Here is a 17,447-nt window from a genome sequence, read left to right on the forward strand (position 1 = left end):
AAATTTAATGAGGATTCCAAAAATGTGCTTAAAACTGTCATTTTCACACCACAAATGGGTTTTACAGGCGATTTTGTCCTTGACTGTCCTTTCAAACTGTGTTTCTAGCAGTTCAAATTTTGTACTGTTTTTCTAACTGACTATACTCAATTTTTTAGTGTTTTTTTTAGACTATTGAATAGGAAATTTAATGAGGATTTCAAAAATGTGCTTAAAACTGTCATTTTCACACCACAAATGGGTTTTACAGGCGATTTTGTCCTTGACTGTCCTTTCAAACTGTGTTTCTAGCAGTTCAAATTTTGTACTGTTTTTCTAACTGACTATACTCAATTTTTTAGTGTTTTTTTTAGACTATTGAATAGGAAATTTAATGAGGATTCCAAAAATGTGCTTAAAACTGTCATTTTTACACCACAAATGGGTTTTACAGGCGATTTTGTCCTGGACTGTCCTTTGAAACTGTGTTTCTATTAGTTCAAACTTTGACACTGTTTTTCTCTCTGACTGTACTCAATTTGGTAGTATTTTTTTAGGTTAGTAGATAGGATATTTAATGAGGATTCCAAAAATGTGCTTAAAACTGTCATTTTCTCACTCCAAGTGAGTTTAACAGACGATTTTGTCGCTGACTGTGTTTTCAAACTTTGGCAGCACTTTTCTCCCTGACTACCGAATTTAGTGATATTTTTTTAGGCTAATGGATAGGACATTTAATAAGGATTCCAAAAATGTGCTTAAAACTGTCGTTTTCACACCACAAATGGGTTTTACAGGCAATTTTGTCCTTGACTGTCCTTTCAAACTGTGTTTCTAGCAGTTCAAATTTTGTACTGTTTTTCTAACTGACTATACTCAATTTTTTAGTGTTTTTTTTAGACTATTGAATAGGAAATTTAATGAGGATTCCAAAAATGTGCTTAAAACTGTCATTTTCACACCACAAATGGGTTTTACAGGCGATTTTGTCCTTGACTGTCCTTTCAAACTGTGTTTCTAGCAGTTCAAATTTTGTACTGTTTTTCTAACTGACTATACTCAATTTTTTAGTGTTTTTTTTAGACTATTGAATAGGAAATTTAATGAGGATTTCAAAAATGTGCTTAAAACTGTCATTTTCACACCACAAATGGGTTTTACAGGCGATTTTGTCCTGGACTGTCCTTTGAAACTGTGTTTCTGTTAGTTCAAACTTTGACACTGTTTTTCTCTCTGACTGTACTCAATTTGGTAGTATTTTTTTAGGTTAGTAGATAGGATATTTAATGAGGATTCCAAAAATGTGCTTAAAACTGTCATTTTCTCACTCCAAGTGAGTTTAACAGACGATTTTGTCGCTGACTGTGTTTTCAAACTTTGGCAGCACTTTTCTCCCTGACTACCGAATTTAGTGATATTTTTTTAGGCTATTGGATAGGACATTTAATAAGGATTCCAAAAATGTGCTTAAAACTGTCGTTTTCACACCACAAATGGGTTTTACAGGCGATTTTGTCCTGGACTGTCCTTTGAAACTGTGTTTCTGTTAGTTCAAACTTTGACACTGTTTTTCTCTCTGACTGTACTCAATTTGGTAGTATTTTTTTAGGTTAGTAGATAGGAAATTTAATGAGGATTCCAAAAATGTGCTTAAAACTGTCATTTTCACACCACAAATGGGTTTTACAGGCGATTTTGTCCTGGACTGTCCTTTGAAACTGTGTTTCTGTTAGTTCAAACTTTGACACTGTTTTTCTCTCTGACTGTACTCAATTTGGTAGTATTTTTTTAGGTTAGTAGATAGGATATTTAATGAGGATTCCAAAAATGTGCTTAAAACTGTCATTTTCTCACTCCAAGTGAGTTTAACAGACGATTTTGTCGCTGACTGTGTTTTCAAACTTTGGCAGCACTTTTCTCCCTGACTACCGAATTTAGTGATATTTTTTTAGGCTATTGGATAGGACATTTAATAAGGATTCCAAAAATGTGCTTAAAACTGTCGTTTTCACACCACAAATGGGTTTTACAGGCAATTTTGTCCTTGACTGTCCTTTCAAACTGTGTTTCTAGCAGTTCAAATTTTGTACTGTTTTTCTAACTGACTATACTCAATTTTTTAGTGTTTTTTTTAGACTATTGAATAGGAAATTTAATGAGGATTCCAAAAATGTGCTTAAAACTGTCATTTTTACACCACAAATGGGTTTTACAGGCGATTTTGTCCTGGACTGTCCTTTGAAACTGTGTTTCTATTAGTTCAAACTTTGACACTGTTTTTCTCTCTGACTGTACTCAATTTGGTAGTATTTTTTTAGGTTAGTAGATAGGATATTTAATGAGGATTCCAAAAATGTGCTTAAAACTGTCATTTTCTCACTCCAAGTGAGTTTAACAGACGATTTTGTCGCTGACTGTGTTTTGAAACTTTGGCAGCACTTTTCTCCCTGACTGTACCGAATTTAGTGATATTTTTTTAGGCTATTGGATAGGACATTTAATAAGGATTCCAAAAATGTGCTTAAAACTGTCATTTTCACACCACAAATGGGTTTTACAGGCAATTTTGTCCTTGACTGTCCTTTCAAACTGTGTTTCTAGCAGTTCAAATTTTGTACTGTTTTTCTAACTGACTATACTCAATTTTTTAGTGTTTTTTTTAGACTATTGAATAGGAAATTTAATGAGGATTCCAAAAATGTGCTTAAAACTGTCATTTTCACACCACAAATGGGTTTTACAGGCGATTTTGTCCTTGACTGTCCTTTGAAACTGTGTTTCTATTAGTTCAAACTTTGACACTGTTTTTCTCTTTGACTGTACTCAATTTGGTAGTATGTTTTAGGTTAGTAGATAGGAAATTCAATGAGGATTCCAAAAATGTGCTTAAAACTGTCATTTTCTCACTCCAAGTGAGTTTAAGAGACGATTTTGTCCTTGACTGTCCTTTCAAACTGTTTTTCTAGCAGTTCAAATTTGTGCCAGCGCGCTGTTGCCAAACGCCAAGTATCCAATATCGTAATATATTCAGTATCGTTAAAAGTAATTTCATTCAAACTGTTAATGACAGAAATCGGACTAAATACAGCTCGCTGACCGTATACAGATTATCCAAATGAATGGAAAAAATTAAGAATAATCCAACAATAAAATTAATTTTGTCCACGATATTGGATACTTTGCAACAGCGTACTGAAAATATGGCCTACTTGATATTTTTTTCGTTTACTGTCTTTGTCCCACGTATGCAATTATCTACGTTTCTCTGTCAGTTACACGGTTTTGGATTTACCACACCTGTATGTTGGCAATATTGCCAAACTGACCAATTTGTTCAAAACCATTGTTGTTATTTTTTTAATGAAACAGTCTGTATACAGTGTGTCTAGAGGATAAGACGGGCCACTATAGGGATCTTAAAAACGGTTAGAGTTACAGATTTGATTAAATGGGAGAAAAGTTGGCTTTATTTATAAAAATTGGGTCTTAATTAAACAAGAAGTGTTTTTATTCTGTGCACACTGTATACTGGCCAAACTGACAATCAATTCAATTTTTTTAAGAAATAAATGTTGGTATTTTTTTATGAAACACCCTGTATATTCTTGGAGCTAGCAACAGCTTATAAAGTCTACAGGATGTTTGGTGAAAAATTAATTTAAATTTATAGACCGGATTTACTGTCGGACGAAGAAGCTCAGGAAGTGACTAGACTGTTGCACGTCAAAGAGCAGAGCGTCCATAAATGGCCTCCAACCACCAATTCTCTACTGCAAGACTCAATTACAGCATCCGTACACGATTCTTCCGGTCCGGTTTCGTTAAACGACAGTTTAGGTATTAATTACTTGTGGACTGTGCCCCTTAAATTGTTGGTAATGTGGTGCAATGACCAGGTCCACCGTCTTTACAAGAAGAATCGATAGCAGAAGACTCTCACCGTCAAAAGCAACTAACCCAGGAGAAACTGGAGCCGTTGTCCCAGTACTACGAGAGCACGTCCAGTTTGGACGTGTCCACTCAGGACGAAGAGGAGCTGAAGTTGGACGCTAGCATGTCAGATTCCGGTTTAATAGGTCAGTTTCGAGCGGATTTAACGGGCTCTGACTAAATTGCCAAAACAGATTCAGTCACCAGCATTTCGGACGCCAACAATCTGGATGAAATCACCGACTTTGTCCCGAAACCGGTCACAATCGTTGGAGTGGAGCACGGAGTGCACTACTACGCGGACGGTCACTTTTGGATGGAAGTACCCGGTTTGCCTCCAGAGGAGGAGGACGACGACATCGACTACCCGTTGTACGTGCCGAAACCCACCAAAGTGAACTTCTCCACCGGTCCCATTAAGGTGTTCTCCACCTTCAGCATATCGGACTACGATAGGTAAGCTTTCTTCAACCTGGTGGCAGTGTTTTAAGGGTGTTCGATGCAGACGTAACGAGGACGTGGACCCGGTGGCCGCTTCCGCCGAATACGAACTGGAGAAGAGGGTGGAGAAGATGGAGGTGTTTCCCGTTGAATTGATTAAAGGTCCTGAAGGACTAGGACTGAGTATAATTGGTATGGGGGTAGGAGCCGATGCCGGTTTGGAAAAGTTAGGTGAGCAGTTCTTTAAAGCTGTCATTTTTTTTTGACCCTGTCGATTTTCAAAATTTTGTAAAAATTCCAAAAAGAAGTGTTCTTTGATTGAAATCACTTCTGTATAATTTCTAAAGTTATATAAAATCGATTTGCATCATCAAAACGGTCATTTTGACCAAGATTTTTAGTTTGTGGTATTATTCAGGTATTTTCGTGAAAACGATAACGACAAACGGGGCAGCGGCTAAAGATGGGCGCATCAAAGTCAACGATCAGATTATCGAAGTGGACGGTAAAAGTCTGGTTGGGGTGACGCAAGCGTACGCCGCGAGCGTTCTTCGGAACACCTCGGGCTTGGTTAAGTTCAGTATCGGTGAGTTTGGAGCTTTTGTCGAGCTGGAACAACGCATTAGAGAGCGAGGGGGGGTTGAAACTTAGGCAGGGAACGCGATCCCGACAATAGTGAAGTGGCTCAGCTGATCCGGCAGTCCTTGCAAGCGGACAAGGAAAGAGAAGAGCGCAGACAACGAATGATGGAAGCGGAACAGCAACAAAGCGACTCGAGCACTGTTCAACTAACCGGTAAGTGTCGCTCTAAAGTCATTTTTGCAGGTCGTGTGATATTTGTAGGTGAATTTTTAGCAGTTCAAATTTTGACACTGTTTTTCTAACTGACTATACTCGATTTTTTAGTGTTTTTTTTGGACTATTGGATAGGAAATTTAATGAGGATTCCAAAAATGTGCTTAAAACTGTCATTTTCACACCACAAATGGGTTTTACAGGCGATTTTGTCCTTGACTGTTCTTTCAAACTGTGTTTCTGTTAGTTCAAACTTTGACACTGTTTTTCTCTCTGACTGTACTCAATTTGGTAGTGTTTTTTTAGGTTAGTAGATAAGAAATTTAATGAGGATTCCAAAAATGTGCTTAAAACTGTCATTTTCACACTACAAGTGGGTTTTACAGGCGATTTTGTCCTTGACTGTCCTTTCAAACTGTGTTTCTAGCAGTTCAAATTTTGACACTGTTTTTCTAACTGACTATACTCGATTTTTTAGTGTTTTTTTATACTATTGGATAGGAAATTTAATGAGGATTCCAAAAATGTGCTTAAAACTGTCATTTTCTCACTCCAAGTGAGTTTAACAGACGATTTTGTCGCTGACTGTGTTTTTAAACTTTGGCAGCACTTTTCTCCCTGACTGTACCGAATTTAGTGATATTTTTTTAGGCTATTGGATAGGAAATTTAATAAGGATTCCAAAAATTTGCTTAAAACTGTCATTTTCTCCCTACAAGTGGGTTTTACAGGCGATTTTATCCTTGACTGTCCTTTCAAACTGTGTTTCTAACAATTTAAACTTTGACACCATTTTTCACCATGACTGTACCGATATGTTTTTTGTTTTTTTTTTGGCTATTGAATAGGAAATTTAATGAGGATTCCAAAAATGTACTTAAATCAAACATTTTCTGACTAGAAGTGCGATTTTGTCACTGACTGTCCTTCCGAACTGTGTTTCTTTTAGTTCAAAATTTGACACTGCTTTTCTCCCAGACTGTACCACATTTTATACGGTTTTTCCAAGTAACTTAATAGGAAATTTAACGAGGATTCCAAAAATGTGGATAAAATTGTCATTTTCTCACTCCAAGTGAGTTTAACAGACGATTTTGTCGCTGACTGTCTTTTCAAACTGTGTTTCTGCCAGTTCAAACTTTGGCAGCACTTTTCTCCCTGACTGTACCAAATTTTGTGATTTTTTTTTTAGGTTATTGGATAAGAAATTTAATGAGGATTCCAAAAATGTGCTTAAAACTGTCATTTTCACACTACAAGTGGGTTTTACAGGCGATTTTATCCTTGACTGTCCTTTCAAACTGTGTTTCTAACAATTTAAACTTTGACACCATTTTTCACCATGACTGTACCGATATGTTTTTTGTTTTTTTTTTGGCTATTGAATAGGAAATTTAATGAGGATTCCAAAAATGTACTTAAATCAAACATTTTCTGACTAGAAGTGCGATTTTGTCACTGACTGTCCTTCCGAACTGTGTTTCTTTTAGTTCAAAATTTGACACTGCTTTTCTCCCAGACTGTACCACATTTTATACGGTTTTTCCAAGTAACTTAATAGGAAATTTAACGAGGATTCCAAAAATGTGGATAAAATTGTCATTTTCTCACTCCAAGTGAGTTTAACAGACGATTTTGTCGCTGACTGTCTTTTCAAACTGTGTTTCTGCCAGTTCAAACTTTGGCAGCACTTTTCTCCCTGACTGTACCAAATTTTGTGATTTTTTTTTTAGGTTATTGGATAAGAAATTTAATGAGGATTCCAAAAATGTGCTTAAAACTGTCATTTTCACACTACAAGTGGGTTTTACAGGCGATTTTGTCCTTGACTGTCCTTTCAAACTGTGTTTCTAGCAGTTCAAATTTTGACACTGTTTTTCTAACTGACTATACTCGATTTTTTAGTGTTTTTTTATACTATTGGATAGGAAATTTAATGAGGATTCCAAAAATGTGCTTAAAACTGTCATTTTCTCACTCCAAGTGAGTTTAACAGACGATTTTGTCGCTGACTGTGTTTTTAAACTTTGGCAGCACTTTTCTCCCTGACTGTACCGAATTTAGTGATATTTTTTTAGGCTATTGGATAGGAAATTTAATAAGGATTCCAAAAATTTGCTTAAAACTGTCATTTTCTCCCTACAAGTGGGTTTTACAGGCGATTTTATCCTTGACTGTCCTTTCAAACTGTGTTTCTAACAATTTAAACTTTGACACCATTTTTCACCATGACTGTACCGATATGTTTTTTGTTTTTTTTTTGGCTATTGAATAGGAAATTTAATGAGGATTCCAAAAATGTACTTAAATCAAACATTTTCTGACTAGAAGTGCGATTTTGTCACTGACTGTCCTTCCGAACTGTGTTTCTTTTAGTTCAAAATTTGACACTGCTTTTCTCCCAGACTGTACCACATTTTATACGGTTTTTCCAAGTAACTTAATAGGAAATTTAACGAGGATTCCAAAAATGTGGATAAAATTGTCATTTTCTCACTCCAAGTGAGTTTAACAGACGATTTTGTCGCTGACTGTCTTTTCAAACTGTGTTTCTGCCAGTTCAAACTTTGGCAGCACTTTTCTCCCTGACTGTACCAAATTTTGTGATTTTTTTTTTAGGTTATTGGATAAGAAATTTAATGAGGATTCCAAAAATGTGCTTAAAACTGTCATTTTCACACTACAAGTGGGTTTTACAGGCGATTTTGTCCTTGACTGTCCTTTCAAACTGTGTTTCTAGCAGTTCAAATTTTGACACTGTTTTTCTAACTGACTATACTCGATTTTTTAGTGTTTTTTTATACTATTGGATAGGAAATTTAATGAGGATTCCAAAAATGTGCTTAAAACTGTCATTTTCTCACTCCAAGTGAGTTTAACAGACGATTTTGTCGCTGACTGTGTTTTTAAACTTTGGCAGCACTTTTCTCCCTGACTGTACCGAATTTAGTGATATTTTTTTAGGCTATTGGATAGGAAATTTAATAAGGATTCCAAAAATTTGCTTAAAACTGTCATTTTCTCCCTACAAGTGGGTTTTACAGGCGATTTTATCCTTGACTGTCCTTTCAAACTGTGTTTCTAACAATTTAAACTTTGACACCATTTTTCACCATGACTGTACCGATATGTTTTTTGTTTTTTTTTTGGCTATTGAATAGGAAATTTAATGAGGATTCCAAAAATGTACTTAAATCAAACATTTTCTGACTAGAAGTGCGATTTTGTCACTGACTGTCCTTCCGAACTGTGTTTCTTTTAGTTCAAAATTTGACACTGCTTTTCTCCCAGACTGTACCACATTTTATACGGTTTTTCCAAGTAACTTAATAGGAAATTTAACGAGGATTCCAAAAATGTGGATAAAATTGTCATTTTCTCACTCCAAGTGAGTTTAACAGACGATTTTGTCGCTGACTGTCTTTTCAAACTGTGTTTCTGCCAGTTCAAACTTTGGCAGCACTTTTCTCCCTGACTGTACCAAATTTTGTGATTTTTTTTTTAGGTTATTGGATAAGAAATTTAATGAGGATTCCAAAAATGTGCTTAAAACTGTCATTTTCACACTACAAGTGGGTTTTACAGGCGATTTTGTCCTTGACTGTCCTTTCAAACTGTGTTTCTAGCAGTTCAAATTTTGACACTGTTTTTCTAACTGACTATACTCGATTTTTTAGTGTTTTTTTATACTATTGGATAGGAAATTTAATGAGGATTCCAAAAATGTGCTTAAAACTGTCATTTTCTCACTCCAAGTGAGTTTAACAGACGATTTTGTCGCTGACTGTGTTTTTAAACTTTGGCAGCACTTTTCTCCCTGACTGTACCGAATTTAGTGATATTTTTTTAGGCTATTGGATAGGAAATTTAATAAGGATTCCAAAAATTTGCTTAAAACTGTCATTTTCTCCCTACAAGTGGGTTTACAGGCGATTTTATCCTTGACTGTCCTTTCAAACTGTGTTTCTAACAATTTAAACTTTGACACCATTTTTCACCATGACTGTACCGATATGTTTTTTGTTTTTTTAGGTTAGTGGATAGGAAATTTAATGAGGATTCCAAAAATGTGCTTAAAACTGTCATTTTCTCACTCCAAGTGAGTTTAACAGACGATTTTGTCGCTGACTGTCTTTTCAAACTGTGTTTCTGGCACGTGGCCTTTAAAAATTCTTTTCGATCGTAAAAATTATAACTTGAAATATGGTCACGTGACCGCAAGGCTGCTAGTTTAACCGTAAATGATCAGGTGACCCTCATTCATCATTCATTTTGGCCTTGAGTATGGTCATGGTGACTGTAAGCATTTTATTTGAACCGTAAGAGGTGAAAACAGTTGGATATACTAGATTATGACACATGAAACGGAATTGTCAGGAGTAAATACTCCGGAATGTAATAATATACAGGGTTGTTGAGAGTTGTAGTTGTACTCTTCGCGAATTTGGAGAGTACGACCACTTCCATGCTTTTAAATGAGCAAGGGCCAGTCAAACGTCAATGATTGCAACTGTTCCAGGATCGACAAATACTAGTGTAAGTGACGGTCCGGTCAGTCCGACAGTGAATCAGGAGTGTCTGTTCGACAACGAGCAGGAAAGTTCCGAATCTCTTAGGAATCTCCTGCAAGAGGTGTGTATTTTTGGTGTATTTTACATTGAAACGATTATCATTATTTACTCTAGATAATGGAACAAAACGGTCTGAAACCGGACGATTCAGAAAAACTCGAGCAAGTCAACAACCGGCTAAGAGACGCGGAAAAACAGTTAGTTTTGATGAAAAAAGAGGCGTTGACATTCCAGAACATGCTCGAACAGTCCCAGGCGCAGTACCAAGCCTTGGAGAAGAAATACAGCAGGGCCAAGCAACTAGTCAGGGACTTTCAGCAACGCGAACTCGATTTGCTGCATCGCGAAGACTTTTACCAGCAACTGTTGCAAGAAAAAGACACCGAATACAACGCTTTAGTGAAAAACCTCAAAGACCGGATCATTGCTTTGGAACAGGACCTGTTGGACACGCAAAGGAAAGCCGGTCTTCCGATGGTGCTGCCCTACGACGGCAACGCCGTCAAACAGTTGACGCCGAAAATGTCACGACGTCAACCGCCTAAACCGATGTTTCGATCGCTCGATCCGGACTTTTCGGACACGGAAGTGTCCGACCAGAGTCCGGACGAGGACAAAACGGCAACGGTGGAACGGAAATTACCAGCCAAAGAAGAGTTGGATCGTGCGGTATGTAACAGGTTTGGCCCAGTTTGTTTTTCTTTACGGCTGCGTTTCTCGGGTTTTGTCAGGGTGTTGCATGTTGTCTACTAACTAACTGCACCGTCGTATGCACCAATAACAGGTCCACTTGATTGATACCAGAGTGTACTTTCTATATTTAATACAGGGTGGTTCAGATTGACAAAAATTTGGCTATTCATGAAAAATACTGCAACTTTGCGAATTTAAACTAAAAAATTGGACCGCTCTGTATACCAAGCAAAGCTCCAGAAATGTGTATTCTGTAAATTGCCAACCTGGCAACTCGAAATGTATATGAGGGCGTAATCCAGCTGGTCAAGTTCGTAATTACGCAGAAACTCGGCAACATTGTTTATTTCTACATACAGAGGCCAACTACTAAAGTGCCTTCCAGAGCCAGTGGCAGTGACGTAATAATTGTTGAACCTTGTCTATTACATGGGCACGTACTAAGTCAGAAAAGGAAGTTCTGTAAAATGTGACAGGAACCATTGTCAGTTTATTCTGTAACATTCTATCAACACTTCTTTGTGTCTTGTTGGTGACAGAAGTGAATTTCAATATGTCACTGCCACTTCTCCTGAAACAAAGTACTTGATAGGTCATGTTGACTGTTTAATCGAATTTAAGAGTTTAATTATCGTAATTACGAACCATCTCTCCCCTTCCCCGTTTTGACTGATTGTACTGATCTTGGCACGGTTTCCCCTCCCCTCTAACAAATTACAGGTGCCGCCCCACGAACTCTTAGACATAACGGCGACCAAAAGCAAAGCGGAGTTGGCCACGCGCGGCTCGTTGGCCAATCGACAGTTGCCGAGCGGTACGAAAAAAGGTTCGTTGAGCAACAGCAGCTCGGACTACGGCCTGGACGAGAGTTACAACTCGGCGGACGAACTCACCGACAACTCGTCCGCTTACTCGCCCAAGCCGCGACAACCCCCGACGTCTAACAACGATCACGTCGCCGCTTCTAACGCGGGCACGCGGCCTACTACGCTTAGCACTAACCCTCATTACATTATTCAACCGGTAGGTGGCGTGATTTACGGTCGAAATCATAACCGCAATACACTTTGACATATATTTAACTCGATAACACATTGTCACACACCTTTTTCGGGTACCGTATATGTCAAACTGTATTGAACCTAATAAAAGAACCCAAGAGCGTGCAAAAAGTGAACGAAACTATACACAGGGTGTTCCACAATGATGTCATATTTGAGAGAGTTTCAAGTCATCATAAAACACCCTGTACATGTACCTATACCAGTTTGTACATTCTACTTGTATATAGTATAACATATTAGAATGTACATTTGTACATTCTAATTATACCTACATATCTGACCTAACCTTTTCCGGGTAACAACAGTAGTTTTTGTGGCACTTTACGTACACTGGTGGGGTCTTTCTCTTAATATACAAAGGGTGTTTCAAAAATGCAGCCTAATCCGTTAATCACAGCGATTACTTGATCTAAAAGCGCCATTCTATACTTTGTTAGATACACACAGAGCGTTTAAAAAGTAAACTGATTTAAATACAACATCACTATCCACTCAAACAACATTAGTATGACGTCACAGGCAAATTGGAAATACTTAGAAGGTTTTTGGACATTTTAAAGAGCATATTGATTGTTCTAGACTACTTTAAAGGCATTCGGAAACTTTGACGGAAGTTGTTAGAAGCTTTTAAACTAAAAATCACAGTTCAGGACTTTCATAGAGGCTTCTGGCAATTTTCTAAACGTTCAAACAACATTAGAATGACGTCACAGGCAAATTGACAATATTTAAGCTCGGTTAATACAAGTGGGTTTTACAGGCGATTTTGTCCTTTACTGTCCTTTCAAACTGTGTTTCTAGCAGTTCAAATTTTGACACTGTTTTTCTAACTGACTATACTCGATTTTTTAATGTTTTTTTAGACTATTGGATAGGAAATTTAATGAGGATTCCAAAAATGTGCTTAAAACTGTCATTTTCACACCACAAATGGGTTTTACAGGCGATTTTGTCGCTGACTGTCTTTTCAAACTGTGTTTCTGCCAGTTCAAACTTTGGCAGCACTTTTCTCCCTGACTGTACCGAATTTTGTGATTTTTTTTAGGTCATTGGATAAGAAATTTAATGAGGATTCCAAAAATATGCTTAAAACTGTCATTTTCACACTACAAGTGGGTTTGACAAGCGATTTTGTTTCTGCCTGTCCTTTCAAACTGTGTTTCTGTTAGTTCAAACTTTGACACTGTTTTTCTCTCTGACTGTACTCAATTTGGTAGTGTTTTTTTAGGTTAGTAAATAGGAAATTTAATGAGGATTCCAAAAATGTGCTTAAAACTGTCATTTTCACACCACAAATGGGATTTACAGGCGATTTTGTCCTTGACTGTCCTTTCAAACTGTGGTTCTGTTAGTTCAAACTTTGACACTATTTTTCTCTCTGACTGTACTCAATTTGGTAGTGTTTTTTTAGGTTAGTAAATAGGAAATTTAATGAGGATTCCAAAAATGTGCTTAAAACTGTCATTTTCTCACTCCAAGTGAGTTTAACAGACGATTTTGTCACTGACTGTGTTTTCAAACTTTGGCAGCACTTTTCTCCCTGACTGTACCAAATTTAGTGATATTTTTTTAGGCTATTGGATAGGAAATTTAATAAGGATTCCAAAAATGTGCTTAAAACTGTCATTTTCACCCTACAAGTGGGTTTTACAAGCGATTTTGTCCTTTACTGCCCTTTTAAACTGTGTTTCTAGCAGTTCAAATTTTGACACTGTTTTTCTAACTGACTATACTCGATTTTTTAGTGTTTTTTTAGACTATTGGATAAGAAATTTAATAAGGATTTCAAAAATGTGCTTAAAACTGTCATTTTCACACTACAAGTGGGTTTTACAGGCGATTTTGTCCTTGACTGTCCTTTCAAACTGTGTTTCTAATAATTCAAACTTTGACACCATGACTGTATCGATATGTTTTTTGTTTTTTTTTGGCTATTGAATAGGAAATTTAATGAGGATTCCAAAAGTGTACTTAAATCAAACATTTTCTTACTAGAAGTGGGTTTCACCAGCGATTTTGTCTCTGACTGTCCTTCCAAACTGTGTTTCTTTTAGTTCAAAATTTGACACTGCTTTTCTCCCAGACTGTACCACATTTTATACAGTTTTTCCAAGTAACTGAATAGGAAATTTAACGAGGATTCCAAAAATGTGCTTAAAACTGTCATTTTCTCATTCCAAGTGGGTTTTACAGGCGATTTTGTCTCTGACTGTCCTTTCAAACTGTGTTTCTGGCAGTACAAACTTTGATACTGTTTTTCTAACTGACTATACTCGATTTTTTAGTGTTTTTTTATGTTAGTAGATAGGAAACTTAATAAGGATTCCAAAAATGTGGATAAAACTGTTGTTTTCTCTCTCCAAGTGAGTTTAACAGACGATTTTGTCGCTGACTTTCTTTTCAAACTGTGTTTCTGCCAGTTCAAATTTTGGCAGCGCTTTTCTCTCTGACTGTACCGAATACCTATTGTTTTCATTCGATTGGCAATCTGAAGCCAAGCCTTCCTCAAGGCATTATTATCCTTGTGTTGAGGGTGCTTAGAAGCCCACAAAATGGGGTAACTTTGGACAAAAGTGTTAAAATCGTTTTCGTTCATCTCCACGGACATATTTGCTTTGCTGTTTCTGTTTTGTTTTCTGTCTCTGTCATGATTACGACGTTTACGCGCGGAAAATATCAAAATATGCAATCCGGTCCGGATAGACGGACAGAACGCTGATTGGCTGAACGATTTTCCGCTGTCCGCATTCCGCGAATGTTCCGGATTCATGTGAACCAAGCTTTATAGACGCTTTTGGAAATTTTCTAAACGCTCAAACAAACAGGCAAATTGGAAATATTTAGAAGGTTTTTGGACATTTTAAAGAGCATATTGATTGTTCTAGACTACTTTAGAGGCATTCGGAAACTTTGACGGTTCTGGAAGTTGTTAGAAGCTTTAAAACTAAAAATCACAGTTCAGAACCTTCATAGAGGCTTCTGGCAATTTTCTAAACGCTCAAACAATATTAGAATGACGTCACAGACAAATGGGCAATGTTGCCAAAGTGAAGAAAGGACACCTCGTCAGTCAGAGAAAATCTTTTGCTCAAATAATCTTGAGATTGGTTAATGGTTGGGCGTGGTTTTTTCTAATACCCTGTAGTTTGGGCTCTTTCCTTTACAAACCGTGCGTGTGTTTGGCTTACTTTTAGCAATACACCTCAATCCAACCGCAGCTGCGTTCGCACCAACAGCAATACGAGCAGTACACTGTCCAGTACAGCGAAGTGCAACAAACCAGCACCCACTACACGGCGCAGGTATAAATGCACTTTCTTTTAACCCACTTTGTATGTTAATCTAGCGATTAATTCAATTTTGATTAACTATACAGGATGGTTAGTTTAAGTTAGGAAATAGGCAGTATTTTTAGCTATTGAGTAAAATATGAACAATCACCCTGTACATTCCAGAACGTCCCTAGCAGCCAACCTTCCGGTGTGGTTTACGCTCGGGTGCAGAAAGAGTCGAGATCGGACGAAGTGACGTGGGCGGACGGTGGGGGAGGCACCACCAAAGGGGTGGGACCGCCGCACTCTTTGGCGGAACAACTGAAACAAGTGCGTGTTATCTTTTGTTCTTAAAAAAAAAAAAACAATTGAATACACATCAGGTACTGGCCGAGAGAGAAAAAAGACTGGGCAGCGATAGCGTGACCAGTTCGACGGACGAGCTGAACGAAAAGTCCAAGGATGACCCGGCGCACCATTTGCTCGAAGAAATTCGACAGGCCGTGAGCGAGGCGAACGCAAAAGGTACCCCAAAATAATAGCGAACTCCTAGGAGAGGGTTATTCGGTGACTAGAAGTGTTGGTTGCAGTTAAGAAAGTCGTGCCGGTTACGCTATCACCACCTGGAACGACACCATGGCACCACCAGGGTAACACCTCCCCCGAACCGCCATCTCCTTCTAGTCTGAGCTCCGGGTCGGTGTCCCCCTCTAGACACGACACCTCCTGGGCTACCACCGATCTCAGTATGTCTTCGTGCAGTATAGCCAGTGATAAACGGGGCTCTCATTTTTGGCATTCTACGCCCGTCAACGACTGGAATAAGGATCAGGTAATAAATCTACTTTTAAAAAAAAATTTTTAATTGAATCTTGTAGAGGGTGAAATTTCCTTCAACTTTCATTATTTACATTTTTTTGTAGCTCCCCAAACAACGGAGCTATGCTCCGTCAAAATGGAGTTAGTTTAAAAAAACCAGTTTAGTGCATCCAGTCACTTTTTGGCTTTGTATCTCCTTAAGGAGGCCCTTAAAGGCAAAAAGCCCTTAATACAATCTTGTAGACGAAGACATTTTCTACAACTTTCCTTCTTTACACTTTCTTGTAGCTCCCCAAACAACGGAGCTATGCTCCGTCAAAATGGAGGTAGTTTAAAAAAAACAGTTAACAGTGTTAAATATCCGACTTTTAATGGTTAAAAACCAGATTAATTGAATTTGACAGTTTCCACTTTGACGCTGCAATTTTCAAGGCCAGCTTCCACTCAATCTTTGACTAATTTTGTAAAATTGTCCCACACAGGTGTGTCAGTGGCTGTTACAGATCGGTCTGGAGCAGCACATTCAAAAGTTTGCCGAGCTGCAGGTGAACGGCAGCGCCCTCCTTTTGCTCACCTCGGCCGATTTCAAAATACTCGGCATAACGAGCGACGACAAGAACCGACTGAAGCGGAAAATCAAAGAGCTGAAAACGCAAGCGGAAAAAGAACGAAAACAACAGGAAAAAGACCGGAAAGAGAAGGAGAAACAGCTGCGCAAAGCGGAGAAGGCTAATAAAAAGAAATAGAGCCAGTTCCGTTGAGCTCGTTTTTAATTACAAAGCCATAATTTGCGTGAGTGTAAATACATAGTAGTGAGAGTGAATGAACCGAGTTAATATCTCAAAAAGAATGTTTTAGTAGGTTAAACTGTGATGCCAATAATTTTTAGAGTAAGTTTAAACATTAGAATCTCTGACTACAGTTATTTAGGTGAAACAGTATTCTTAAAAATCAAGTCGCCATCTGTGAGGGAAAAATGGAAACTTCTCTAAAACAAACACAAACGTTTGACAGTCAAATGTCACTTTGACTGCAAGTCGCACAAACGCACTCGGTCCGTCGTTTTCTAGAGGTTTTCGGTGTGTGTGTATATAACCTCATTTTTCAAACCACTTTTATACTTGTATAAAATTGTCTATATCCTTGTTTTGTGTTTCTTTTTATACATAAACGTAACACGTTTCTTCTTAACTGCACTTAACGGCAAACTAGAATCAAGTAGGCCAGATTTTTGTTTGTTAATATTCTATTTATTTATGTTGTTATTTTTTTGTCAGTGCTAAACGTTTAAGGGACTTAATACGGAGTAGTACAAACTGACGTCATATATACAGGGTGTGTTTCACAATTGTCGTCCAGTTTGCTCAAATGACACTGACCTGTGTATTTGTATAGATATTGGATGCGTGTTAAATGGACTTGTTGTTTGCGAGCAGCTCTGTAGTTTACGGCAGACGTTTTTGTGATTTATTTTTAATTTTTTTTGATAGTATAATGTAACCGGTAATTTATTTATAAAGAAATCAAAATATGTAGTAAACCATAAATAAAACCGTAAACTGTAATATATTATAATGTACTACGAAACAAGCTGAGTGGTTTTTATTTACACTTTTCCCTAACGAAAATGTGTTGGTGTTTTTAGGGAGAAAATTATCAATTGTGTGTGTGTGTTATGGATTACAGCCAGCGAACGACAATTTGCGACGTTGCCAAGTCGACATGCACAACAGTCACGTGACCTCTGTGTCTGACAGGAAATAAAAATTAATTCAATATAACCTAACCTAACGACGTTTGTCTAACAAAATCAATATTCTAAAGTAAACAAACCCAACAATAACGATACATTTTAAACTCAATAATAATATTTGCTAACAATT

The 17,447-nt window shown here is 37.5% G+C and overlaps 1 protein-coding gene across 6 annotated transcripts in view; it reads left to right on the top strand.

Moving 5' to 3' along the window:
* Spn (protein phosphatase 1 regulatory subunit spinophilin) overlaps nucleotides 1-17,154 on the top strand; it is a 29,962-nt gene extending 12,808 nt beyond the window's left edge. For 3 of the 6 annotated variants that reach the window (XM_081991616.1, XM_081991620.1, XM_081991617.1), the window contains 14 exons: nucleotides 3,650-3,816; nucleotides 3,876-4,055; nucleotides 4,104-4,365; nucleotides 4,415-4,581; nucleotides 4,769-4,936; nucleotides 5,002-5,145; nucleotides 9,665-9,777; nucleotides 9,831-10,385; nucleotides 11,130-11,432; nucleotides 14,668-14,775; nucleotides 14,929-15,075; nucleotides 15,129-15,270; nucleotides 15,321-15,577; nucleotides 16,047-17,154. In XM_081991616.1, coding sequence (XP_081847742.1) covers nucleotides 3,650-3,816; nucleotides 3,876-4,055; nucleotides 4,104-4,365; nucleotides 4,415-4,581; nucleotides 4,769-4,936; nucleotides 5,002-5,145; nucleotides 9,665-9,777; nucleotides 9,831-10,385; nucleotides 11,130-11,432; nucleotides 14,668-14,775; nucleotides 14,929-15,075; nucleotides 15,129-15,270; nucleotides 15,321-15,577; nucleotides 16,047-16,310 — 2,977 coding nt within the window. In that variant the 3' untranslated portion in view covers nucleotides 16,311-17,154. The remainder of the gene's footprint in view (nucleotides 1-3,649; nucleotides 3,817-3,875; nucleotides 4,056-4,103; nucleotides 4,366-4,414; nucleotides 4,582-4,768; nucleotides 4,937-5,001; nucleotides 5,146-9,664; nucleotides 9,778-9,830; nucleotides 10,386-11,129; nucleotides 11,433-14,667; nucleotides 14,776-14,928; nucleotides 15,076-15,128; nucleotides 15,271-15,320; nucleotides 15,578-16,046) is intronic. The other 3 variants (XM_081991619.1, XM_081991621.1, XM_081991622.1) reach the window with 3 other exon arrangements.
* The last annotated feature ends 293 nt before the right edge of the window (nucleotides 17,155-17,447 follow it).

This window comes from Ips typographus, linkage group LG13, assembly GCF_016097725.1.
Source record: "Ips typographus isolate SLU linkage group LG13, UJ_Ityp_2.0, whole genome shotgun sequence".
Classification (NCBI taxonomy): domain Eukaryota; kingdom Metazoa; phylum Arthropoda; class Insecta; order Coleoptera; family Curculionidae; genus Ips; species Ips typographus.